General features: G+C 39.2%; 2 protein-coding genes across 2 annotated transcripts; both read left to right on the top strand.

Moving 5' to 3' along the window:
* Window positions 1-3,091: 3,091 nt before the first annotated feature.
* Window positions 3,092-8,284, top strand: LOC148726865 (igLON family member 5-like). The gene is made up of 3 exons (XM_088726394.1): window positions 3,092-3,588; window positions 3,897-4,154; window positions 8,160-8,284. The coding sequence occupies exons 1-3, from the start codon at window positions 3,354-3,356 to the stop codon at window positions 8,282-8,284; spliced, it is 618 nt and encodes a 205-aa protein (XP_088582520.1). The 5' UTR covers window positions 3,092-3,353.
* Window positions 8,284-18,468, top strand: LOC111340182 (proto-oncogene tyrosine-protein kinase receptor Ret). Its single transcript, XM_088727828.1, has 13 exons — window positions 8,284-8,434; window positions 8,785-8,895; window positions 9,016-9,034; window positions 9,170-9,200; window positions 11,183-11,486; window positions 11,684-11,794; window positions 12,135-12,325; window positions 12,926-13,048; window positions 14,050-14,120; window positions 14,228-14,268; window positions 14,480-14,576; window positions 14,662-14,761; window positions 16,860-18,468. The coding sequence occupies exons 1-13, from the start codon at window positions 8,284-8,286 to the stop codon at window positions 16,923-16,925; spliced, it is 1,416 nt and encodes a 471-aa protein (XP_088583954.1). The 3' UTR covers window positions 16,926-18,468.
* Window positions 18,469-27,920: the final 9,452 nt, after the last annotated feature.

The raw sequence follows: 27,920 nt of genomic DNA, 5'->3' as shown, positions 1-27,920 counted from the left end.
AGCTGTGGCTCAAGCTGACTTGACTCTAAGAGTTCTACATCACACGACGGTTGGTTGACAAATGGTCCAGTGTGACCTAAGGCTCCTTTTATAGCACGCCTTCGTGTTTAATCATAGAGGCTATGAAATCAACATATTTTCAAGAAGGTAAATTGACCTGTGAGGCATTATTAAGGCATTACTGATCAGCAAACATGATGCTTCCTTGTGCTCACAAAGTTTGCCAGCAGTTGTTGCAATTGTCATTGTTGTTGTTTTATGCATGCACGTAAGGTAATTGCCTACTGCTCCAAACAATGTTTCATATTGTCAGAAAGCATGTAATCTGCCTGCAAGAATAACATATTTTTGCTTAGTCAAGGTAGGAATTCTTCTTTGTTTTTACCTAAGATGCATCCATAACTCGATATACGCAAAGCTAAAGCATGAACAAAACTCTTGAAAACATAGCATGCAGACACCATTGTGTCAAGTTTACCAGGTGATAGTGTTCTACCCAAAAACTACTAATAAACGGCAAAAATGAACTAAAAATGATTCCAGAACAGATTTCTATTCAAAGAACTGTAAAATTTTCTGCTCAAAAGCGAAAAATGGACGCATTTCTTACTTGTAAGAGACCACGTAGTCGATTTTAGTATGCTTGAATCATTGTTTACTGGGATTCACAGCCAGGAAATTGCGAAGGTTTGTGTTCATACATTTTGAATATTGTACGATTTCAAAACAAAATCTTCTACTGAACAATACTTTTGGGACATATCATCACTTTGAAATAACATTAACCGTTCTTATGAAGAATCCTCAACGTCGAAAAGCCTCAGTTTAAGCAAAATAGCTCAGATTTATTTTCAGCGATAATTCTCATCGCGTTTGGGAATGAAGTATCGTTAACTCCAAACTGAATTTCGTCGTTTAGGAGAGCTACATGCTCATTGTTTCACGAAACAATTCTTAATTAGCATACTTTGCTTTTATCTTGAGCTCCAAAAGGTCTTTGTTAATCGGGATGGAACGGAAAAGTAAATTTGAAAGGTGAAACCTCTCAGCTAAACTGGACAAGACCTTTCGGCCAAAGTGTAACTGCACAAGTCTTGTTATGTATGCACGGCCTTTCTTACTTTAGGATTTTTACGATAGTAAAGTTCCTTATGAGGTAGGTAGGAAATGCGCCCGCGATTTATTATGACAAGAATCACCGATTACTCTGCTACTTTCTTAGATAATTTATTTTACAACTTCTCGAACCAGCATACAACTGCAAGTAACTCAGTCTACGACATTACTGATCATCTTAAATTGTTTCTGACTTCTTAATGATTCGATATCCTTCACTGCCTTATCTCAACACATATCTATACATGGGATTACTCTATACTTGATGAAGTAGCTCTGGTCAATGAGAAAATCCTTTCAGAATGGCATGACCTTACTAGCTTGTTTGACGCATGTCATGCTACTATATCACAAATTATAGATAATCATATCCCACTTAAAAAAATCTCAATAAATGCAGTTGCTATACCTACTAAGAAACCTCGAATCCCTACATTTGTAATAAAGCTCTAATGTATTAAAGACGTATCACTTTTATTTTAGTTAAGCCAGAAAATGTCACCTTGAAAACGAATACAACAAATAACAATGGCTGTTCTGTTATGGGAGTAAAGTTCACTTGCCACTCATCTGCAGCCAATCCACCGGTTCATAATTACATACTCATTAAGAATAATTCGGGGGTAAGTTTCAGCAAGGAGGGAACATGGATGGAAAGGATATCGAGAGAAGAAACATTTGTTTACAAATGTGTGGCATATCAGCAAATTGGTAATGTGACAAGCAGAAACAACATTACTTTTACTGTTGGTGGTAAGTTTCATCTCCCCTGGATCATTTAAGCGAACAACAGCTATTTTGAAAATAAATTAGATGGTTGCCTTTTTAATTTACAATTATACACCGAAGGCGTAGTGGATATTATTGATTAGTATTTACTAAAACAGTGGATAGCGTTGAAGGCGCGCTCTGATTAGCTAGTCAAACTCCGAATATCCTTTGCTATTTACCTCCGAGCAACTCGGGAAAAAATGGCGTCTCGGTTTGCATCCGTGACAAGCGAAGAAATCACTCAAATTAACGACGGTGGTGTATATTATCTCACTGTTTTAGTATATACTAAAACAACTATTCACCTCCACTTTGGTGAATAGTTGTTAACTATAGCATGAATGTACATAGTAAGCATCGTCTGATTGGTCAATTCAGTTTTTCAACGGATGCTTCATCAGGTTATAGAACCCGCATCTAACTAGTTACGTCATGGTACAAATTTTTTTCGGGCTCTATAACGTTAAAATGATAAAGCCACGCGGGATGTTGGAAGAACACGAGGAAACCATATAATTCTTAAGCCGAAGGCATGTATCTTATAAGCTTTATATTCTAATTCGCTACCCCGCTAATACGAATATAAAACATTTATATATCACTCAATAAGTAACCACAACTGGGGTGTGTCAACACGAGCCGTATGCGACCTCCTTCATTATGCCTTCATCAACAGTGATAGGAATGGTACATCAACAGAATGAAAACCCGGAGATGTAAAAAAATACAGCGAGAAAAATCACCCTACAAACAAATCTAAAGTATGCTTGTGTTTGCAAAAACTACTTCTAAGAGAAACTGATAATCCATAGTCACTGGGTATTCAAATTTCAGGGCGAAGGGACGGTCGTAAGACGCGCTAATGAAGCAATCGTAACAATATACCATGTGACACCCGAAAGAAAGGGTTACGCAACCCATGATAAATACATTTCCTCATTTTCTTTTTGTAATTGTCTTCGTTACTCGCATCAAGATATGCAGCTAGTCCGCAATAGTTTAACAGGTTAAATTAATACAATCACCAGAAACTTGATATTTTTCTTTCGAAAAGCATTACGTCAAACTTAGCAGCATCTTTTGTGCGCTTCAGAACTGCGTTTTCCTCTATGGCGTTCATTAGTAACATTATAATGATATGAAGTCAATAATGCCAATTTATATTGCGCTATTCAGTTCGGCTTATCTTTCATTGCGCTTTACAATCATTATGCCAAGGTAAAAACTAGAATTTGAAAATACCATGATAAATTAACATAGCTAAAAACGTATAAATACAGATGTCAGAAATAAAAATGAGTTAAAAGCTTCTTTAAAAGGATAAGTCTTTAAATTCCTTTCAAGAAATCTACTTCTGATCCAAGAAATAACCTCTAGAATAAAAATCGAGTGACTTTTTAATTTTTTTAAACAAAAGGAGAATGCTTTTAACCACTTAGATTTATTCCTTTTCAGACCCACCTGCAATGGAACAGGTACAAAACGCAACAGTCATAGAAGGTACAGATTTGACAAAGGAATGTAGTGTGACTGCAGGGACTCCTCCCTTAACTGTTTTTTGGAAGAATGTTAATAGCGGTCAGGTCATTCCAGGAAAACTCTTGAACATCACTAACATCACAAGATATCAAAAGGAACACAGATGCATTGCAAACAACAGTTGTGGAAGTGTTTGGACAACGATGTTCATTAATGTGCAGTGTAAGAATTTACTTTTTCAGCCTTTTAATAGATTAATTTTTCAGCGTAACACTTGCAGATGTTTTTTCTTGTCAAATCAAATCTCTCTTAACCCATAATTATAGATAATATCGGTGCAGAAAGTCACTTTTCTTGTAACTCAACTTCTAGTAGATTTAAATAAAAGATCATTACTTTACAAAGGTTACAGTTTTGACAAGAATGAACTAAAGTTTCTTTTTAATTGTCAGTTAAACTGTTTGCTCGTTTAGTTTATCTTATTCAATAACATCTTTCTTCACTTCTTTATCTTACCTTTTCTAATCTAGATAAACCAGCAGCCACCTATTCCAGCGCAACCATTAGATTAAAGTCAGGAGAAGACGGGTCTATTGATTGCCCAGTGGATATTGGAAACCCCCCTGCTGTCATTACGTGGTACAAAGGAAATCATGCCGATTGCAATAAAATTGCCACCAACTCGACCTTGAAGGTTCAGAATGCTTCTTCAAGTGACGAAGGACGGTATACCTGTTTTGCAAAAAATGCACTGGGAAATACAACTATCAGTTTGTTACTACTGGTTGGTGAGTTGAAGAGGTTTTAGTACATGATTGTGCTATTACTGATAACTGAAACTGAGTTTGCGAATGGTGCAGCATACTCAGGTCCGCCTCAGCATTCTAAAGGAAAGATAAGACTTTTTTTTCTCACTTCGTGAGCGGGCGGTAATCTACAAATCCTGCAATCTGATTGGTTACGAGAGCAGGCAGCATTCTCTCATCCGGCCCGCTCACAGCGGGCGGTATCCTATCCGTTGCGTGTTCAGTCGCCTAGTACACCCTTGGCTTCGTTGCAAACTTTCATGAATATATTTTGCTTTACTAGCTGGTCAGCATTCGTAAGCAGAGATTTCAACTACGACCTTCAGCCGATAAATAATTCTAATTATTTTTTTCTCAGTTCGTGAGCGGGCGGTATTCAACGAATCCTGCAATCTGATTGGTTCCCACAGCGAGCAGTATTCTCCCCATCTGGCCCGCTCACGGCGGGTGGTATCCGTTTCGCTTGAGTCAATGCTTATTGCGGAACATCTCAAGCTTTGTTGCCATTTTTTAAAAATATATCTCATTTTGCCTGCTGGGCAGAATTTTTGAGGAAAGACTTTTGTCACGACCTTTTGGCGATAATTAACATTAGATCTTTCTTCTCTCTCGCTCTTAAATCACTTTGGTTTTTCGGCAAAAATTGATTTCGAAATAAATTTTGTGGTACTACATTTGTTTATAAAAAGACTGAAACGCAGCCGAAAACGATTTGTTATTTAATAATCCTTCACATAAAGTAACTCATAAAGTACATAAGTACATAAAGTACATAAGTACATAAGTACATAAGTACATAAAGTAACACATAAAGTAACTTTCCTGTATTAGATGTAACATAAGATATGTAATTTTATCTTTTGAACAATAAAGACACACAGACACACAGACACACAGAGAGGTAGCTAAAGTTAACGGTGACGTCAATCAACGTGACTCTTAATCGTTAATATCTGAATTCTTCAACACAATTTGTTCGTTTGTGAAACGTTCAGCGAAATTTTGAGTTCTATATATCTATGGCGCGTTTTCAGGGTCAAAATTCAAATTCTTGTTGCACTTCCTTCTGAATTCCGAATTCACACCACTGCATGACAATTGCATTCACAAAATGACCCTGTTATAGGATTTTAATAAAAGACAAGCCATCGTCTACGTTTTTGAAATAAAAAGTACACGTTTCGATTTCATGAAAAAGTTTTCCCGTATTTAAAAAAGTAAACAATTTAAAAAATATTCCCCCTCCGATAGTTTTTACAATATTCTATGTCGTGTGTGTACGTTTGATGGATTAAAATATATGTGATTTTGTTCAATACATTCGATAAACTTGTAGCAAAATTCGATAAATTACCTTGATATTCATTCGATAATTCAAACAATATTCATTCGATAATACATGCAATATTCATTTGATAATTCAAGCAATATTCATTCGATAATACATGCAATATTCATTTGATAATTCAAACAATATTCATTCGATAATACATGCAATATTGATTTGATAATTCAAACAATATTCATTCGATAATACATGCAATATTCATTCGATAATTCAAGCAATACTCATTCTATAATGCAAGTGACCTATCTTCCGTATTTGGGATAGAAGGCTAGGCTACTGGTTGTCTAAAATGGCGGAACAAATTGAATGGGAGTCTTTAGCGCTTAGCCTGCTCAATTTACTAGATAGATGTGAGATAGATTCTGAAGAACTAACATATCCTATCGCAGGCAATCTATTCAATGGTGTTGAAGTGGCTCTTTCAATTATTATTTTCATGGCCGATACTGTTAACAATGAACGACAGCTTTTGTTTCTTGAGCTTCGCGAATGCTTTTGCTAGATTCACCGATACGTACTGGTGAAAACAACTCACTGAAATGGAAAGAAGGACAACCAGTGCTGTAGACTTCAGCAAGCCGTCATGTAGCTACGGGGCACGTGATAATATCGAATGACTGTAGCTTGAATTATTGAATGAATATAGCGTGTATTATCGAATAAATTTTGCATGAATTATCGAATGAATATTGCACAAATAATAATACAGTAATAATAATAATATAATAATAATAATAATATAGTAATATACATAATATATAATATACATCACAAACGACCGAAAAAGAACGACCTAACTTTACCGACAGATCGAAACAGACCAATCACGACCGACTTACGTCACTTGAGTCTTACAGCCAATAACATCACGACAAAACCAACCGATCATTTCACACGAACTGGAATAAGAACATTCTACTGACAACAATCATTCACTTGACTCTGATGATGACTTCCGCACAGGTTGTCGAAACGTCAGTCACTACCACCGACAACAGTCCTTCTCAGGACTACACTCACCCGGACGATCAGACTACACCTTCACAAATAATAATAATAATAATAATAATAATAATAATAGTAATAATAATAATAATAATAATAATAAACAGTTTAACATGGAGAAACACTTAGCTAGAAGCTAGTTTACAGGTTTTCCACCAAACAACTGAAAGAAATAATTCGAATTGAAAATAACGTTATTAAGAATCCCAACTGCCCGAAGGCAAACCAGTTGGCTATATTACAAGCATGGCCGAGGATTTGAAACTCGGGGCTACCGTGAAACAAATCCAGGTAGTGGTCAGGGCGGGACTTGAACCCGGGAGCGGCGGATCGCAAATCCGACACGCTGACCACTCGACCACGCTGCCTTCTGAATGAATATAGCGTGTATTATCGAATGAATAATGCATGTATTATCGATGAATATCAAGGTGAATTTATCGAATTTTGCTACAAGTTTATCGAATGTATTGAACAAAATCACATATATTTTAAATGATCAAACTTACACACACGACATGGAATATTGACATCATCGTCGCCATTATCATTAAAAGGCGTCCATTAAAAATTGTAACAGAACTACAGAAAGGTTCACAGAATCTAACGGCAAAGCCTATTTTTAAATATTAAACTCACAAGGACAATTTAGTCCCAGTTACAAACTGGAATAATAGCTTCCCTTATTTTTAAAGGTATCGATGTATGGGAACTGTTTAATATAAGTTTTGAAATAAAATGTCAAGTGGCGACATGTCAAATGCAACTCGAGTTGATATTTTGAGACGGGGGCCAAATTGTTCTTCTAATATCAACAGCACACGCGTTTCCGGGTAATGAAAACATTTTGACACATTTTTTGAGCAATAAAAATTGTGAAAGTTTGTCAGGATGTCCAGAGTGTATCAGAGAGACTGTAAGATTGTGATACTTGAACTTTCACCGCTTGAAGCAGTCAACCGGTGACAAATTAACTATTAGGAAGCTGGTTATGATGCGGGAGAATATGGTTGCCGAAAAGAGACATTTTATTTCAAAACTTATATTAAACAGTTCCCATGCATTGATACCTTCAAAACTAAGGGAAAACTATTATTCCAATTTTAACTGGGACTGAATTGTCCTTGGGAGTTTCATATTTAAAAATAGGCTTTGCCGTTAGATTCTGTGAACCTTTCTGTAGTTCTGTTACAATTTTTAATGGACGCCTTTTAATGATAATGGTGATGATGATGATAATAGCAATAAGGATAATAATGATAACAATGTTAATTCTTATGATAATTATATAAGTAATAATGATAATAGTTTTAGACCTCCCTGAAACAAATTCGATGCGTCGATCCTCTGGCTGAGATATAGTAATTACCATCAAGTGGTTTGAGGTAAGTATGGTAAGTATGGTTTGAGGTAAGAATACACCGAATGCAAATATGGCGTCCAACTTGAGTTTCCATTGTTTTAGAATGACTAGCCTCTCACACATGTAATAATCCTTTTGTATTTCCACGTGAAGACGAGGCTAGTCAGTCCAGAACAATGGCAATTCAAATTCGATGCCATATTTGCATTCGGTGTATAAAATTGAAAATTTCACGTCGATCATTTAAAGGTCGTATTTTTGTTTTCTCCAGTTAAACCAGTATCGAGTACAGTTTCCACTCCATCCCAAATAACTCCCGCAGGTAAATGGTTTTTTTTATTCGTGTTTCTTTATACACCGTTGGAAAAAATTTTTATCAAAATAGCACGTTCATGATGAGGCTCAATCAAAGTGTAGTCGTTAGTCATCTGTGGACCCTCCTGTCGGATACTGCAAGGCAAGACAAATTCGGAGTTTTTAAAGTCGATCCGGACTCAATTAAACAAGTTTTTATACCCACAGTCAGCTTGGGAAGCACAACAAAGGGTAAATATCACAAAGAAACTGTTTACAAGTATTCTTTCGATTGACTCTTTCTAATTATACTTGCATATTTTTTTATCAAACAAATCATATCTGAGAGGAATATATTTCTTGGTGGTTTTTGTCGTTTTCGTTGTTGTTGTTGTTGTTGTTTAATGAAACAAAACTTTGCTTTTTTTAAATTTTTATAGTAGAGTAACGCCTCACTTTTCCTCAACATCTGGCCAACCAGATTTGACGTTTTTTTCGGTCACAATCCCAAGCCCTATAATGAGAGCAGTATATCAACCAGGATCAGTGTAAATATCATATGAATGTAACTTCATTAACCTTTATAAAACCAATCATTTTAGGTCCTGAGGAATATAACAGCCGATCTAACAACGTCTTGTTTGCCATAATTGGGGTTCTTGCCTTCATAATCCTTCTTCTAGTGATTTACATAATCTGGCAACACAGGAAAGGTAAGTAAAAATTTATTTTCTTTGTTAGGGCGCTTGACTGTACGAGTCATTATTTGCCGAAAGAAAATTTTTAACCCACGTGCACATCATTTGTCTTTTTCCCTTTGTTATTTTTTTCAGGCGCTGTTGGGAAACAGAGGTAAGAATTTGCTACCGTTTGCGTACTGTGTTAATGTGATGCACCAGAGATTGTATTATTTTAACATAAAATTTCAATTAAAACTGACGAATTGCCTTGCTGTTTATGAATATTAGTATCCCTTATCAATTGTAGGACTTATGAAGATGAAAGAGGTGTTTACGACGTAAGTTGCAACTGAGGGATTTAGGCCATGTGTTCTATTGGTTTTATGACCTAACTAGTTATCACCGATCAAATGCGGGCGTTATTTAGAGAATAGAGTGTTTCTGTCGAGCAACTATCAGACCGATAGTTCCGAGACATAAACACTCTATTGTCTTGTTCACCACTAAATTTTCTTCCGCGCGCCAGTTGAAAAACAGTCAAAACCCCTTAAATGTAGATCAATCAAATATTTTTTCATGCGCACAGCCTGCCAGGCTGTCACAAACGTCAATAATTCGCAACCGTACATTGGCTAAATAATACGTTATGTCTGTCAGAATTGAAACGTCACTGCTTTCCCGATCTACCTAACTTCGCGGCCGTCAAACCATTCAAAATTCTTTTCGTATGAGTACTATCCATCCTGTTATTTTCCGCGGACGGGCATTACGGGCTGATGGTGTCTTTCCACGGATGAAAGCTATCGCGTCACGTTATCAACTGAAATCAGTGAGAATCGGAGAAAATTTAGTGGTGAACTATAAAACCTGATAAAACATCCGATTAGGCGATGCGTTCTATAGTCATTTATGTTATAGGATGAAATAGAGAAAGTAGCTGAACTCAATAAGTCTACCGGCTGCACCCGGTAGACTTTCTAAATAATTGTTTCCGTGCTCTTTATACTGTCTTACTTTTTCCGATGCTTTATTTTACTTACAATCAGTAGTTAGGGAGCTGCGTGCGGCAAGAGTTTATTCGCATGTGTATTTTCCAAATAATTACACTAGCATTCCTTGATCTTCTCGTTGCAATTTATAGCTTCAGCGAAATAAATTATGCTTTGAGCTTCGATCACTCCATTGGACATGTAAGTTTTGATGGCAGAGAACAAAATGTTAGGATCTGTTTACATGAAGGTGGAGGACCCCTGGCAGGCGTTGTGACACGCCTAACTGTGGGCGAAAAATAACCTGCGTTTACTTACAACCTTATAATTGCGAGATTCCGGGGTGAAATTTCTCGCGGTTGTCGTACGTAGCGCTTGTAGTACGTAGCGCTTGTAATTAGGGAGTTTAAGAGGTCACTGCGGTAACGTGTGGTGAGAGGTAGGCGAAAAAACGGAATTCATTTTCCTCTAAGATTTTCGCCTATAGCTCGATGGGTTAACCGTTTCTGACGATACGACGTCTTCACTGCGGCATAACAAGTGAATGCATTTTGAGTTCAGGACAAAAGCGTGACTTAATTGCTGTCGAGGTTTCATTGCTTGGAGGACGTAAAGTTGTTGTTTTAACGTTTTAGTTTTGTATGGTACAGAAATGTACAAGGTTTTTAAACTCGCGCGTTTCGCTAAAACTTTGCTCAACTGATCTTTTGTAACATAAACGCAACCCCGGCTTACCCACCTTGAGACGTTTACACGGCAAATTGTTACCTCAGCTGAGAAGGTTATTCTGCCCGGTAGACCAGGCAGCCCGCCTAAGCTGGTCATCCCGCACTTGTCGTGTAAACATGATCAAGAAAAGATAAAAGATTTATCGTATGACCAGTTCGGCCCCGCTCGCGATATCCCATAGCAAAACATAATAGAAGCTGACGTGTGTAGGGTCGGACGGGTTGACATGAGCCGGTCCGAAAAAAGCCGTCCTTGGTGCCCTCACGTCGCTTTGCTGCAAAAACTTGAATAAAACATAACGAGAAAAAAATCATGTTTTTCATTGAAGGAATTGGGAGTTTTTTGTTGTGACTGGAAAAAAATGGGCAGATTTCCTCTACAGGGGTCCCCGACTACTTTATAAACACAGACCCTTGGTTGTTCTTTGTAGCAATAAAAGACAAACGATTAGAACGTGTTTGTAATATTTTGTTAAAGAAGAGCCTAAAAGTTAGTTTGATGAAAATGGGTGAACTATTTTTTTAGTGGCCGGTTATACCTTTTTATTGAGATTGATCAGAGATTTATATGTGAAAACCTTAACGCGTATGTTGGTTTAATAGAATGAATTACGATTAGAAGATATCGAAGCAAGTCAGCCCGATTCAAGAACACTTACACAACCTCCTGCAGATTACATGGATCTCAGGGAGGCTAACACAGATAACAGAGAAGCACCAAGTGCCGCTCCAGGTGCTGATTACGCGCCTCTTTATCCATTAACACGCTCCTGGGAAGTTCCAAGAGATCACGTGACCATAGAAAAGATCATTGGTAAAGGTTCTTTTGGTCAGGTTGCCAAAGGAACAGCAGTAGGACTTCGAGGGAGGCCTGAAACGACTACAGTGGCTATTAAGATGCTTAAATGTGAGCTCTTGTACTTTTAATTTAATGACAGTCTTGGCCTACAATCATTCAGGAAATGTTACCATGTTACAGTAATGTTTCAGCTATTTGCCATTTCATAACTAATGATGTCATTTCAAATTGTCAAATGTTGTCATTTCAAATTTTCGTATATTATTCCAATTAACCAAATTGTTTTCCTTTTTTTAATGCTCTAGCTAACGCTGCTGAGTCAGACAAGAGAGATTTGATGAAAGAACTTGAAACAATGAAGCAGCTGAAACCACATCCTTACGTCATTAAGCTTCTGGGTTGTGTTACGGAGTCTGGTACGCTTTGGTTATGCGGGTCTAGTTTTTCTGTACACAATTTCCTTTTGATTTACTTTGTAACACTGTCTCGTTATTTTCTTTAAGTCAACATAGACGCTCCTGGATTTAATGATTGTCTAAGACCGAATATTTGCTATTGAACTGAACGTTCTGTTGTATAAGCAAACCGAGTTTTGTAGGGAAACATTTGGTCTTCCAGCTTTTCTTTTTAAAACTGCATCTTGCTTTTTAAGATTCGTTCAAAAGTACTAACAATGACTGGATTACTAATTTATTTCTTTTGTTATTCAGTCTTTTTATAGAGTAGTTTATCATATTGTTTGTTTGATCTCTTCAGAGCCACTGTTGGTTTTGATTGAATATGTGCCTTTTGGGGATCTGCTGGGTTACCTGAGAAAGAGCCGCGGATTAAAGGACACATACTACAAAGACCCAAATATCAAACCGCAAACAAATCTGACGTCACAGCAGCTAATGAAGTTTGCCTGGCAAATCGCAGATGGAATGAGTTATTTGTCCTCAAAATCTGTAAGTTAATTAAAAACCTAAAGGAAAAGAACTTAATTGTGAATCATTTTTTTGTAACGCGTATCGCAAAGTTAAGCTCTGTCCTTCATAGAATGTTGTCTTTACAAGATCGCGGCCGGATAATGTAAACTTAATCTTGCCGTTTTGTAAAAGCCTCAATTTGCTTTAAGGGAATCCTCCCAATTTTAATGCCATCATTTTAGTTTTATTCCAATTTGCAAATGGCATATTTTTTCATCATTCCCAGAACACCCCATCAAATGGAAATATCTGGGTTTCTTTTGTGTAGGTAAAGGCAGAGACGAGAATGGAAAGGATCTTTTAAGATATTCAGCCCAAACTGAGTGTATATTAAATATCCATTTTAGTGTCAAGGAATAAAAGGAATTAAGACTTGACATTTCCAAAATTTCTTGTTGGTCGCAAAAAATGCCACATTACAGAATTAGATTTCCAAAAAAATCTTAATATGAGCATTCTGTGAACTACACACACCATAAGTTGTATTTGCTAGAGTTTTTTTTCCTATCTGAACCGATTCAGTTCAGGTCTTTTCTTCTGCATTCGCTAATTTTTGCTGAAGCATCAATTCTTTCTTAGATTATCCATCGAGACCTCGCAGCGCGTAATGTGTTGGTTGGACAAAAGGAAACGTGCAAAGTGACAGACTTTGGAATGGCCAGAGATGTGCAAGAGAAAAATATTTATGAACGAAAGACTAAGGTAATCAAGAAAGAGGGGAGATGGGGGCGATACTACTCATTAACATATCGTTCCATCTAATGATCTTTTATAATTATTGTTGTGATATAGCTGATATATTCCAGATTTCGGTCACGAAATCTTTGGATGGGACCCTAACGAGAGCGTAGCCAGGGGGGGGGGGGGGTCCTGGGGTGCCCGTGATCCCCCCTCGGCAGGTCTTCTTTAGAGTAAACAACCTACAATATTCAGGTGGCGAAAACGCCTTGACAATATCTTGGCCGTAAAGCCATTGATATGGGCCTTCATGCCGCGATAATACGACTGAGCCCACTGATACACGCGGGAGAGCAGCGGTGTAAATGGTGAATAGCCTCTTTGACCGACCCCCCACCCCTCCTTTGAAAAATCCTGGCTACGCCCCTGCCTAAGGAAAACTTATACAAGTATGTTACGAGTTCGATGTTTACGTGGTAGGTGATTTGTAATCTAAACAGAACGCAGGGTTGTCGGAACAGGAACAAGAAGATTTATTCCAAAATGAACGTAGTTTCTACTTGATAAACTTTACACTAGCACGTAACTCAGTAAACTTACACGGCCTCCGCCAACTTCGCTCAACTTGAAAAATACACACGGCCTCCGCCAACTTCAATAAACTTGTAAATACACACGGCCTCCGCCAACTTCGATAAACACTGCCCCGTCACGCTTGACTGATCACGACTGATCACGACTAACTCTCTTCGCTTGTGAAAACTTAGTTAAAACTTCGCCTAACCTATCCTACTTACATAGAAGGGTCTAATTATACCAACATTACAAAATATACCAATTTTAGAATCGAACACATTATGTACTAAATTAAACAAACCATGACTTTTCGCGAACCTTCCAGAAGGTCATGTAGGTCACGCAACATTATTTTTCGTGACAAAGTATAACTTGAAATAAAACTGTCTTTGGCTGGTTGCTTTCTTTACTTTTTAAGCTATTCACAAAGTCATATTTGAAATATTTAGGGCCGTCTTCCCGTGAAGTGGACTGCTTATGAGGCCTTGTCGTACGGAAAATATACCACCAAAAGTGATGTGTAAGTATAACTGATAATTATCCATCTTTGTGAAAGAATTTATCTTAGTTGTCGTATTAATGTCTTCAGTCACTTAATTTATATTCGTTTGATTTTTATTTCTGCAGTTGGAGTTATGGAGTTGTGCTTTACGAGATTTTTACCATAGGTATTATCGAATGGAAGTTTATGAGACTAGATTTTTTTTTGCTTTCTACTATCTTTAATTAAACAATGTCTTTTGCTCTTTACTACATTTAATTGAACAATGTTGTCTGTTGAGTGGGACAAGCGCAATGAGCTTCCCTTTACAATCTTTGTTACACAGGGTAGTGTTACAGCGCTACAATTTTATTTCGATGGTTTTGTGGTTCTTCCAGGTGGTTCACCTTACCCAAGAATGGATGGAAGAAAAATTGCAAACTTACTTCAGGAGGGATACAGGATGCCTAAACCACAACACGTCGATGAAAAATTGTAAGTTTTCTTTTTCAACTCACTCTCTCTGATCATGCAAGAAAAATTTCTTGAAATATTAAACAGATCATTCGAAATATACCAGGTATCAGATAATGATGAAATGCTGGAAAAATGACTCGGATGCAAGACCAACATTTACTGAATTGAAAAATCAGCTCAAGGACATGGAAACCCAACATAAGGTGAGAATTGTGATCAAAATGAGAGGTTTTTTTTTATGCAAGAGTGACTGGCTTAGGCTCAGTCAGTTACGGTTTTTAACTTTAACAGCATTTACCTGGATAGCTTAGCAATATATTCTCATCTCTTTCATTTTGACAAGTTTGGATTCCATCTTTTTTTTTTTTTTTATGTCACCGGAGTTAGCGCTCCACGAGCGAAGGAGCAAACTAAAATGTTCCAACTATAAACGGTACTCTATGGTTAGTATTTTAAAGTTCATAAGATATGTATGAAAGCGATCCTTGCGTAATGAACACTACTTATGTATTGTGAAAATAAGACCTAAAAAAAAAATCAGGTCCGAATGGGATTTGAACCCATGACCTCTGCGATGCTGCGGTTTTGAACGTATGAAAAACGATCATCGTAGTGATAAACACTACATAAGATGACTGGAAAACGGCATTAAGACGCAACAAAGAGTAGCAAACAACGACGGCATAAAGTAGTGAAATTGTTTATTCATGAATAGTTATAAATACCAAAAGAAACATGCCCAGAGTCATACGTCTGAGCTTACAATTTCATATAACCAACTGCTACCAAAAACGGCTCCTTGTTCTTTGGGGTGTAAGCAGTACATGAAGAGGATGATTACTATCAGTAGTTTTGTTCTCCCATACTGGCCTATCTTTGATTTTAATTCAATTAGTTATGGTGTGTATTTGCTGATATATCCCTAACGTGGAGCCCGCTTACAAAACCTATCAATTTGGGAGAGATATTTACTATAGTGGGCACAAGCCCACACCTCAATAGCAAAGGTGAAAAGTGACATTCTAAGGCTGTCAAATTGCAGTGTAAGCTCTTGTAGTGAGTAGCCGTAGTATTTTCAAACTCTAAGGATGTACAATCTAGAACTCGCTTTGCTATGCATATTTTCGAATTGAGTGTCCCAATTACATGAATCTTCACTTACTGTAACTCCAAACAGCTTTAGTTAACTCCTTGCTATTCCATCCATGGACTTTGGGAGGGGCATCCTGGTTTTACCCCTAACAACCATCTCAAAGGTATTTTTCATGTTCAGCTTCATCTGATTATCGTCAGTCCAAACATTGATGTTGCTACTTCCTGATGTGATGAATCAGTGCGATTGAGGCCAATTGTGATATCATATTTGATCAGTAGGGTTTGGGAGGTTACAGGTTTGATGGCATTTAACCATGAAAGAGAACAATAAGGGTCCAAGCACAGTCCCCTGTGGAACCCCTCTATTGTTATTGAGGGAACTGGTAACCACTCCATCAACCCCCTACGCTCTGTCAGCGATCACACAGGAAGCTCATTATCCAGTTTTTAATGTAATACGACATCATCTTGTTTGCACAGAACGCGATGAGAGACGGAGTCAAAAGCCTTCCTAAAATCAAATGAAAAGGCTGTGACAAAATCCGCACTCGTGTCAAGTTGCTCAAGCCAAAAATGCTGGTTATAGTTGTGTTGTGTCCCTTTTTATTAGCGAATTGGTCAGGTCCAATCGCTGACTTAAGGAAAGGAGATAGTTCTTGTTTGCAGACAAGACGCTCATAGATTATGTGATGTTGCTTAATGGGGTAGGTCTAAGTTGATCGCATTCAGTCTGAGGAGATTCCTTAGGGATCGGCGAGACATTTGCTTGTTTCCACAAGAATGGAACATTTTGATGTTTGAGTGAGCAATTAAAAAATTTTGGGGATCACTGGTGCAGATGGGGAGAGTAATCGCGCCAAAGCCGGTAAAGAATCTCATCAGGCCCCAAAGCGGTTCGTTTCTGATTTGTAAGTAAGTTCCTTACATCATTTACTCACAGTTGGGAGATGGGTTCCTTCTGGTATTTGCAGACGCGTAGGAGCCTCATACGCGTCATCACTGTTGATGGTTTGATGTTGATGAAGTCAGGGGAAATCATCGAGCTAACAAGTGTACCTTGCGTCTTTCTACCAGTTATTCCTCTGGTGGTGTCACACCATTCTTCTTGAATTTGTGTGAAAGCTTACCGCTCATGAGGATCACTATTTATAACAAATGAGGAACCCTGTCTTTATTTGACGCTGATTATAATTTTTTTCTCTGCAGAGGCTAATCAACATGAGTATGTACGACAACCAATTGTATGCAAACGTCGAGGATTTAACAGTGTAGTTTGATGCAAGTCCACGGTGTAAGATCGGCCAATCATCTTTGCATTGAACGATTACGCTATTCTTTTTATATTCTTAAACGGTAAACCGCTATTACATTTTTTTAGTCGCTTTACCGATAAAGTATACTCTCGTATTTCTCGTTAACTTGTTAAGAACTTACACGTATGCTCGACTTAATTAAGCATTTGTGATCGATTTATTTCAAGCTAATTTCCGAAAGGCAGGAGGGCGTTCTGACATTAGATGACGCGTTTTGATATCTTTGTACTGTAACCGTACCTACCAAGAAAGAATCGTATTTACCAGATTGATCTCCCTCGGAAGGCCTTAGTTGTGTAAATTTGTTAGTTAATTTTAAGAAACTGTTTTTCCGCGACACCCACCAGTCTGGAGGAAAGCTATCATGCGCATATTATTGCTTTCCTAAGCCTATATATCTTTGTGATACCCACTCGAAATACTTTTGCACTAAAATTATTAGAAGTATTAGTAAAATGAGCAGAATTCTTTTTAAAACTATTTATGCCTCTTGCTCGCTTGCTTATAACCAAGTGTTTTAAACTGTGCGTAGCTAGGGGTGAGCTCGGTTTGCTGGGAGAATTAAACGGAAACCTTTATTTGCCGTAATTTGGCCACTCACTTTAGTGGCCGTTTATTTTGAATACCAAGTCAAGTTACAGTAAAACCGGAAATACAAACCTAATCCCAGCAAAGGTGAGGGAAAACATGCAAAAGCCCTTATCGACCCGAGAGACAGGGTCGCCCCACCCGAAGCCCAAGCAATGCACAGTGCCTGAACAAAAACTCCTGTAACAACCAAACGTGATTAAACTGGCAGGTAAACCAGCCTAGTGCCCCTTGGCGGGATTGAGAGACTGAAAGCTAGTCTCCAATGCCATTTTAATACTAATGGAATTATGATCATGCTTGAGAAACTGTTAGCCCTTGCACAACCGCCCCTCAAGCGTGTCATCTTAGAAGGAATCGACAAACCGTTAAATGAATTACTTTATGAACCTAACGTTAACCTACTGGCAGGCAAGAGAAGTGGATCGGAGGCACTACCAAATAATTCTATCCGAAAGGCCCAACTGGGGGCCCCTGCTCAGCTGCCATTCCTAAATTAAAGCGGCTTATGATTACACATTCAATTTATGCTCAGAACATGTGTCATTTTAGGAAACAGTTGGCCCCTGCACAACTGCTCCTAAGTAGGCCCTACCTAATATTTAAATCTAAAAGGTGGTTCATACTCTATTTAACAATTATTCCACGAGCGCGCGTTGGATATGAGATGATAGATAGCCAACGAGGCGCGTAGCGCCGAGTTGGCTATAATCATCTCATATCCAACAAGCGCGAGTGGAATAATTGTTTTATTAAAAACGCGCCCAAGAAATTATTATTTTGTAAGAAGAAACTGAATTTTTTAGCTCCTTTTGATCTTAAGCTGACGCGTACGCTTACCATATTTGTAGATTATGGTATATTGGCTGATATATCATAATGGCTAAGCCAATAAAAAGTCTTGAATTGCATTATCCAATGATCCAGTTTTTAATAATATTCCATATTCACTGTAATGCGAAGACAAACATAACACAGATACCAGTGGCCCCTGCACACCAGTTCTGTACCATGTTTGGGAAAGTCTACTATGCCTATGTGGTATCCCTCTTGCAAGCATAGGCAAACGGTACTGACTTACGCATGGAAGGCTGACAGAGACCCCATCGTGGAGGTTCGTATATATTGCAGAAATGCATTAGATTTCCAGCGTCCAAAATCCCTCATCTGTGTGTCCGACATACCTTTCGCTGCTGCCCAGGAAGCAGCACCGATCCTAAAGCTATGAGTCTAATAGTGCGAATTATCCAGGTCAGAAAACTGAAGGTCTTCCTTTAATGCTGTCACAAAGAAAGATCGAGATATCGGGGAGGCATCTAACCAACAGAAAAGAAGTTCGGAAAATTGTCCCCGAATAGTTATATACTCTGACAGAAGATAGACCGGGCAAATTGGACTCTCTCGGTAGAGGAAAATATCTACTGGGTTTGCAAAGTCACAATGCTTGTAGTTCCTTAATACGATCTTTAATGCGGTGACAGTACCCTCCCTGGTTTTCATGAAGGTAATTTGACTGATATCGATGATATTTTGACAAGGTTGACTGCCCCGATAAGTAATCTCCCCAACCCTAAGGGCCGAAAAAAAAGCAACTACATACATAGCCCGAGTTAATTTTTTGCTATACAAGGATGATTTTGTGTGCTGGCAGGCCAAGATGATATTTTTGAGTATGGATAAAGTAATGGGTAACGAGTGTCCCTCGAAGGGTTTGTTTTACTGTAACCCCGCAATGCGAGTTTGATCACTTCAGATTTAGAGGGGTCAGGCAGAGAAGCTAAACGATGGGGAAAACTTAATGCCGAAATTTAACTAACTACTGTAGAGGCTGCATATGCTTTTTCAGCTAAAAAGGCGATAAACAAGGCTAGAGTATGTTCGGAAAGAAGAAAAACTGGAATTTGGAGCCCTAGGTGATCCCTTACAAATTGTTGCAAAATCTGCCAGGGGTGACGGTAAACAAATCTAGATGTTACACTCAGACTAGCTTCTAATAACTTGGCTAGCCTATCTCCCAGTTCTCGGGTAGAAGGTGTGATGGCAGAGGGGTTGGTGTTGGGTCCATGCCCTGTGACACTGTTCGGAATTTGTCGACCTGTGAACGAGATAAGCTATCAGCCAACACATTCTTAGTTCCTTGAACATGACGCGCCCTAAAGAGAATATTGTTTCTTAGGCAAATCAGAAGCATTGTGCGCAACAACACCAGTATCTTGGTGTCCTTCCTTGTTTGCTTATTAAAAACATGAACCACACTTTCGTTGTCACTAACAAAGAGGACCCTCCTGTTTCTCAGTTCATTAGACCATGTGCTGAGGGCTACGACAATTGGAAAAAATTCAAGAAAACAAATATTATATGCCTTCCATGGGTCTGGCCACGTACCATAAGCCCAATGCTTGCCAAAAAAACTTCCATACCCTTTAGACTGCGCAGAATCCGTGAAAAATTGCAAGTTATGAGAGGCTGACCACGCTTCTTCTAAAAAAAAATACTTTCCGTTGAAGGATTCTAAGAAAGTTTCCCAGATTCTTAAAATCCTTTTTTGTTTCCAAAGTTAATCGAATTCTGTGGTGCGCATGCTTGATACCTATGGTGAGGCGCCATAAGGCGCCTAATAAAAACTCGGCCAAGGGTAATTACCGGGGAGGCCAAATTCAGGAAACCTGAATTTTGCCTCAGGAAACTAATTTAATTCAGGAAACCTGAAAGAGTACAACTGAGTTCCTTCAGTTGTACTCTTTTCTTGGGTAGAAGAGAGCGAATTGCGTCCAAGGTTTTTTCAACTTTTTCTTTGGGAAGCCTGGCCTCCATGTCTAAACAATCTAATTCAATGCCTGCAAAATTTAATGCTGGACTAGAGCCTTCTGTTTTATCTGGAGCCATGGCTTCCCATTGCATTCCCAGTAAGTGACAGTCTGAGGGGTGTATTGGGATAATGTGGAAAGCACTCCGGACATCCGTCTTAGTAAGAGTACAACCTCTGCCTAACTGTTTGATAAGCCGAATTGCATCATCGACCTTAGCATAGTGTACTGAACAAAACTCTAGTGGGATAAAATCGTTAAAGTGCACCTACACCCAAACATTTTTTTTCGCTTAACGAAGTAAGCTTATTATTTTGAGTATTTCTGTGCAAAAATTTTTTTTATTTGCTGAAATCTTCAATTTTCTATGCCCAGTCAAAATACGGAAAATCGGCCGCCATCTTGTCCCACGACCGAGTTTAAAGAGGAATGGCTCTAGTGGGTAATGTGACGTCAAATTGAGAACACGAAAGTCTGCATTTCACACATTTTCACTTGTTTGGGAAGGTTGTAGTCGATAATTGTCCGAAAATATGCGGACTAAGTGTGTTGTAGAAGGATGTAGCAACGTGCGAAATTTGCAAGAGGGTATCGCGCTTCATACATTCTTCATACGACACACCTAGTGGGCATATTTCGGACAATATCGACGACAATCTTCCCAAACAAGTGAAAATGTGTGAGATGCAGACTTTCGTGTTCTCGATTTGACGTCACATTACCCGCTAGAGCCATTCTTCTTTAAACTTGGTCGTGGGGCAAGATGGCGGCCGATTTTCCGTATTTTGACTGGGCATAGAAAATTAAAGATTTGAGCAAATTAAAAACTTTTTGCACAGAAATACTCCAAAAAATAAGCTTATTTCGTTAAGCGAAAAAAAAAAAATTTTGGGTTTAGGTGCACTTTAACTCGCCCACCAAAGGGGAAGGAAAGATGGTGAATCATTCTAAATTTACCTTGCGCTTTCTTGGGTATGACCCCCAAGGGAGATATTCCAAGGTCAGGCAAGGGGGGTTCTAAAAAAGGTCCCATTATACGACCTTCTTGGGTCTCTTTAGTTAACTCTTAGTAAACCTGATCTGGGAGGTCAGATACTGAGACGAGATTATTGGAAAACCTGCTTTCTATGGAGGCCATAATAATGTAAACGTAAGCCATGTAAAAAAAACCACTTAATAAATAATTATGCAGCTTATCTGGGTACCCCGATAAGTACTTTGCTAAGCTCTTAACTTTGACCGGAGTTGGGAGTGCTTCGGAGGTAAGTTGACTTGGGCCCGGTATTTCCCATAGGCTGTTTGGGGGCTTGTTAGCATTTGGAAATTGGGTGGCTATTTCCACACCTGAAACACTGATGTTTGCAAGAACATCCTGGGCACGCAATTCCTTTGTGGAACTTCCAACAAAATTCCTTTGGGACAAATGATCCCCGTTGTTTACTTTTCCTGGCTGGGTACTAAGTTTGGGACGAAGGAATGAGACCTAAGCCAAAGCTCAGAGTGAATTTGGTCCCAAGGAACACCCTGTGTCTACCTAATGCTCCGAAAATTCTCGTCATAGAGCTTCCAATTGGCTCCCTGTGAGGCTAAATCTCTAATGACTGACCCATACTTCATGAGTAAAGCCTGATAGTTTCGAAAGAAACTGTTTGGGGCTGCGTCGGTGGGAGTAACGAAATAATTTGGATATATCAACAAAGTTGAAATGGTAAATTGGCCACCCTAACGATTACAAAAGCTGACGTTTCGAGCCTTAGCCCTTCGTCGGAGCGAATAGAGGAATTGTGGGTTGTGTGTGCTTTTAAAGGCAGAAAATGGAGCTACGTTATTGGTGGGAACATGGCAACGAGAAAAACACGAATAAATTAGTTGAATGAAAAGCGTTCGTTGATCTCTGTGGGATTTAGACTGCCGGTTTGAAATGTGAGCTTTTGTTTAAGAGTTTCATGACTTTCCTTGCTACCTATGTGTAAGGAAAGACCGCAGATTGCCATATGTTGCTTAGAATGATTAGGTAAATTAAAATGTCTAGCGACTGGTTTCGATGTGTCCTTGTCATTCTTTTCCACGTCTCGAAGGTGTTCTCGGAATCGGTCACCTAGTCTTCTGCCCGTTTGCCGATGTATATCTTTTTGCAATAAGTGAAAGTTATGCAATGGATTACATTGGCGCAGGTGCAAGTGAAGTGATCGGTGATCTTACTGGATCATTTAGGTCCCGATATTTTATCAGTGTTTTGAATGAAAGGACACGTTTTGCATCGTGCACGAGCGCATTTAAAAGTGCCTGGTTGGTCATTAGTCTGAAAAGAACTTCTGACCAAAAAATTGCCTCTGTTTTTGTCGCGTTTGAATGAAACAAGCGGAGGCTAAGAAAAGATAGTGCTTGTCTCTGAATCGTTTTGAAGTAATGTAAAGTTTTTAAGAATGATGCATTTAACTGAGTGGTTGTGAGGGTGAAAGGTGAGAGTGAACAGAATGCGGTCGGAATCTTCCTTATGCGACGTTTGCAGTGCTGAATGTCGATCAATAAGTTGGGCGCGGTGGTAAGCCGCTTGAACGACAGAAACAGGGTAACCACGTTTATCGAGAAACTGGCACATTGACTCTGATTTGACTCTCATACTCTGATTTGACTCTCATACTTTATGAGGGCTGGGGTATCGTAAGGGGATTTTTCTGAGTAGATGGCGACAAACACCTGAAAGGCCGAGACCCGTTGTTCAATCGACTGAACAGTCTGTCACTTAGGACTACGTGCTAAAACTAAAGCTGGCTTGCCACCTTCACCTTTCTCTACCCTGAAGGTATAATGATCGTCTGACTGAGTAAAGCTACTGTTTAACAATGGTGAAAAGTCTACATACTCGTTGGACCATATTTGTTTTTTGACCTTATCAGGTACACGGTGTGTCAATGTCACTGCAGTGGACAAAAAAGTGTTCTTACTTTGAGGTGCTGCACCAGGTAGTAAAGAACTTGAATTACACCAAAAGTAAAGCTCTTATTATCAAGGTTTTATCAGCCTACTGCTTAGCCATGAGACAATATTGGAATCCTATGTTAAACCATAAATGAAATAAAAGTTAAACCATAAATAATAAAAAAAGCTAAACCATAAATAAAATAAAAGTTAAACCATAAATGAAATAAAAGTTAAGCCATAAATAAAATAAAAATAAGAGAGATGGCAGTATAAAACAATCTGGCACAAACAAGTGATCTCTAATACCACAAGGTAGTTATAGGCATACAAAATATGCAACAGCACAAATGGTACATGAATAGCACAGAGCAATAACACTCCTGCCGAGTAAGTATCATGACCTATGCTGACAAAGCCAGAACTGTACATCCCTTCCATACACAGCCAGAGAGGTGACAACCTGGTCACACAAATTAACAACAACTGGGAAAATCAAATAATAATGTTTACACTTTGGCTGTTTCGATGAGCAACACAACGAGCGGACTGATAGTATGTCATGCCGATTGAAAGTATTACAACAAGCGCGTTTAGGGCTAGTCATTGGCACCACTGTAATTTTCCTAGAGCCGCACAGTGAAATGTTTCCTTCAGGGGACTAGTGAGTTCAGCCTTGTTTGTTACGCCGAATATTTTCTCTTTTACGTCTTAGGTCAGGACTCCATACAGCGTCAAAAATACGATTTAAGTCTTAACGTCTTAGCCAAGGTGAAACGAATGCAGAGAGCCCGATAACTCGTGGGTAGCTTGTATTATCCTGAATCAAGTCGCCCGGTCTCAGCTAAGGTAATTAAAATGGAGGCGGTGTTGTGAATGTTTTCAAGATCGTACTGGATTGTGTTATCCACACTACGCCGCCACGTCCGAGAAATACAACTAAACATAAACAGGCACGCAAGTCTAAGTGAAGCCTTCCAAGTAATGTTTAGATCACTATTCCTGCAATCTCAATACTTAAGACCGACTAATCTTAGACGCGCACACGTGGTGTTCGCCCGCCGCCGCGTGATTAGCCTGTATGATTTGTTTTAACGATTAACTGCGCTTAATTCAAATAAACACAGCCTACTTAACTGAACGATGAAATGGACACCTCTATTGAAGTCCCTCTGAAGGGAGATAAGGAGGATTCCGTCGAAATTCCTTCAGCCTTTAGAAAAATGTTTGCTTTGCACCGAAACTTAACTAAAAGAGGCCCGAAATCACATGTTCGGATGTTTAAGTATCTACCATTATAAGTCCCAGATGTAACCCATCCGGGATAATGTTAAACGCGGCGCAGGCTGCATAAAATAGTTTATTCCCTTTGGTAATAATTGTCATATTTGGCACTGCACTGATGAGGCCCAGAAGGCCGAAACAAAACTAATTCAGACGTGCGATTTTGAGCTCCTCGATTAGCCAAAGTTTAACTTTGTCGATTCAAGGTTAGTCTGGCCTTGGGCCTTTTTTTCATCTGCTTTGTGTGTCATTTATGGGGTTATATGGTACTCTTGCCATGAATACTGAGGAATTGTTAGAAGATTTAGTTGCCGATGGAACCATTGAAGACTCATCGATCGTAAGTGGAGAATCATATGCGTCGAGAGCCGCACGTACCTCTGGAAATATTGGAAAAGATGTGCCAAACAAGCGGGTTTCTGCTTTTATTGAAAACGACATGCCGCAGCGGCCGAGAACCGCTTTCTTTACACCGTCTAAATCAGCGACTGCTCGTTCCGTTTTCGATGCTTTTTCGGCGCTGAACATTGAATTTACAGACATACAATGCCTCCAACGAAAACTTAGTGGGGAAGTCGTGGTGACTTTCAAATCTGAGACCGCCAAAGAAAGGTTTTTAAGCTTCAATTCTCTAAAACTTGGTTCAGAAAACTACGCCCTACAAGATGTTGACAAACCGTTAACATTTCTCACCATCTACGACGCGCCCTTTGAACTATCAGATTTGGCGATAATTAAACGCCTAGCACCTTACTGTGAGGTGTTACACCATCGGAGAGGTAAGCATTCTTATGCTCCCGCTACTTACGATGGCTTTCGATACTACCGTATTCGGGTTTTTAAACCTATCCCGAGTTTCCTGAGATTTGGAAAGTTTCAGATCTTCCTGCGACATAATGGCCAAGTTCCTCCTTGCCGCAAATGTAATTGTTCTGGACACTTTGCTAATGGCTGCCCCAACAAGATTTGCTTCAATTGCGAAGGCATTGGCCACGAGGCGTCAGAGTGTTAACGCCCCGTTCTATGCTGTATTTGTAAAGAGGAAGGCCACTTGGGGATCAATTGTGATTACTCTTGGGTCTTTCCACTCACTCACTGCGCCGAAACCGATGAAACGGATGAAGTAAACATTGATGTATCAGACGACCATGGTTCTATTGACGAAAATGCTCCACTTGCCTCTGTTCTTCTTCCACCCAAACGATCTTCTGAAAATTTTCCTCCGCCAAATCCGCCCGTCAACGAAGAACTTGCTGAGAGTTTGCCTCCCGTCTCCCCCCCGCCTGACGACTTCAATGAAACTGATCAATCTTCTCAACCGGAACAACCTTCTCAACCTGAACATTTCAACGAGACTCAGCCACTCTCTCAACCTGAACAGTCCGAGCAACATTCTAAACCAGAACAACCTTCGCAACACTCTCAACCTGAACAGCAACACTCTCAACCCGAACTGCCCTCGCACAATCTCTCTGAACAATCTTCTCAACCGTTATCCGTCTCTTCTGATTCCCCGATTCTGGATCCTCATATTTTCATTGCTCCCAAATCCATCAAGCCGTCATCCCGTCGCACACCTGCTCGCTTGCCGGATCTGTCCCTTGCCTGCATTCGTAAACCTACTACACCTACGCTCACCACCGGAAGGCCACGCTCATCGATACCTGTTCCTACCACAGCTTCATTTACCCTTGAAACCGAAAGTGACATGGAAACCACCCACGATCTCAAAAGAAAATCATTCGATGTATCTCCAAGTCGAAAGGAAACTACCACCACGGAAAAGAAAAAATAGACACTCTAAAAACTCCAAGTAAGTTTTTTATCTTTTTAAGTGAGTCTTTTTTCCAAGTTATTTCAAACTCTTAACTATTAATGCAAGAGGGCTAGCAAACCCCCTTACCTACAATTGCTTGTTTGATTTGATCGAGAAGTCCAACTGTGATGTCTGTTTTGTACAAGAAACGTTAATTCATTCTGAATCTACTATCAAATCTCTATCCCGTAGATGGCTGGGCCGCAGTTTTTGGTCCCCTGCCTCCGGGAAACAGGGTGGTGTCGTCACCTTGATTTCTTCGAAATGCTCAAACGAAATCGTATCTTGGAAGAAGGACTCGCAAGGTCGTATTGTCAGTGTTTTGATCAGGTGCAACGACTTTGATATCAATCTAGTCAATATCTACGCTCCTACCAATCCTACCGAACGGAAAAGTTTTTTGTTTCGATTCATGAATTTTTCATTCCCTCCTCTGCGACTATCATCGGGGGAGATTTTAATTGTTACGACAACGCTCTCGATAAGTTTGGTGGGAATAACTCTATACACAAAGACTACGAATCTTTAAAAAGTGATTTCGCGCTTTCAGATGTTTGGCGAAATTTGCATCCAAGATCAAGGGAATTTACGTGGTTTAATTCCACACGGTCAATTGGGAGTAGACTTGACAAGTTTTTAATTTCGAAAGATTTATTATCACCCAACGTTAAGTGTGACATTCGCCCTTGTTCGATATCCGACCACGATCTTGTTTTTCTTACCTTTGATATTCCCACCGCTGTAAAACGCGGTCCAGGCGTTTGGTGTTTTAAGAACTCTCTTTTGAACGATAAGGACTTTTGCGCTACTATAGAGAAACTAATCGATGATCATGTACGTTTTTTATCTTGTTTTCCGTGTCTCCAAGATTGGTGGGAGTTTTTAAAACAGTCTATTAAAGAAGAAACGATCTCCTTTTCCCGTAAAAAGCGAAGACAATTGCAAAGAGACCAGGTAATTTTGACGAACAAATTGATCCGTCTTCGTCAACGTTTAGTTGACGGAGACAATTCCGTTATCCCTTTAATTTCTGACACCGAATGTCGTTTGAAAGCCCTTCGAACTAAACAAGTCGAAGGAATCATTATTCGTAGTAGAGCAGAATGGTTAGAGGAAGGCGAACGCCCCAGTCGGTACTTTTTACAAAGAATTAAAGCTCAACGATCCCACATCTCTTCGATTTATGATTCTACCGGTATCGAAGTCTCCTCCCAAGAAGAGATTGAAAAAGCTCATATCGATTTCTACACTCAGCTCTTTTCCGAAGAACCGATAGATGCTGCTCTTCAAGAAGATCTTTTATCCTCTCTATCACGGAAATTAACTTTTGATCAGGCGTCATCTTGTGAAGGCGAGATCACGCTTGACGAACTTACTCTCGCTATGAAAAATATGAATAGGAATAAATCGCCTGGCCCTGATGGCCTTTCGGTTGAATTCTACGCTACATTTTGGGATCGTTTAGCTCCACATTTATGTCAAGTCTTAAATGCATGTTACCAAACCGGAGAGATGTGTGATTCCATGAAGATGAGCA

Source organism: Stylophora pistillata, chromosome 7 (genome assembly GCF_964205215.1).
Source record: "Stylophora pistillata chromosome 7, jaStyPist1.2, whole genome shotgun sequence".
Taxonomy (NCBI): domain Eukaryota; kingdom Metazoa; phylum Cnidaria; class Anthozoa; order Scleractinia; family Pocilloporidae; genus Stylophora; species Stylophora pistillata.
Note: the sequence above shows the minus strand (reverse complement) of the source record. Positions and strands in the feature narration are given on the sequence as shown.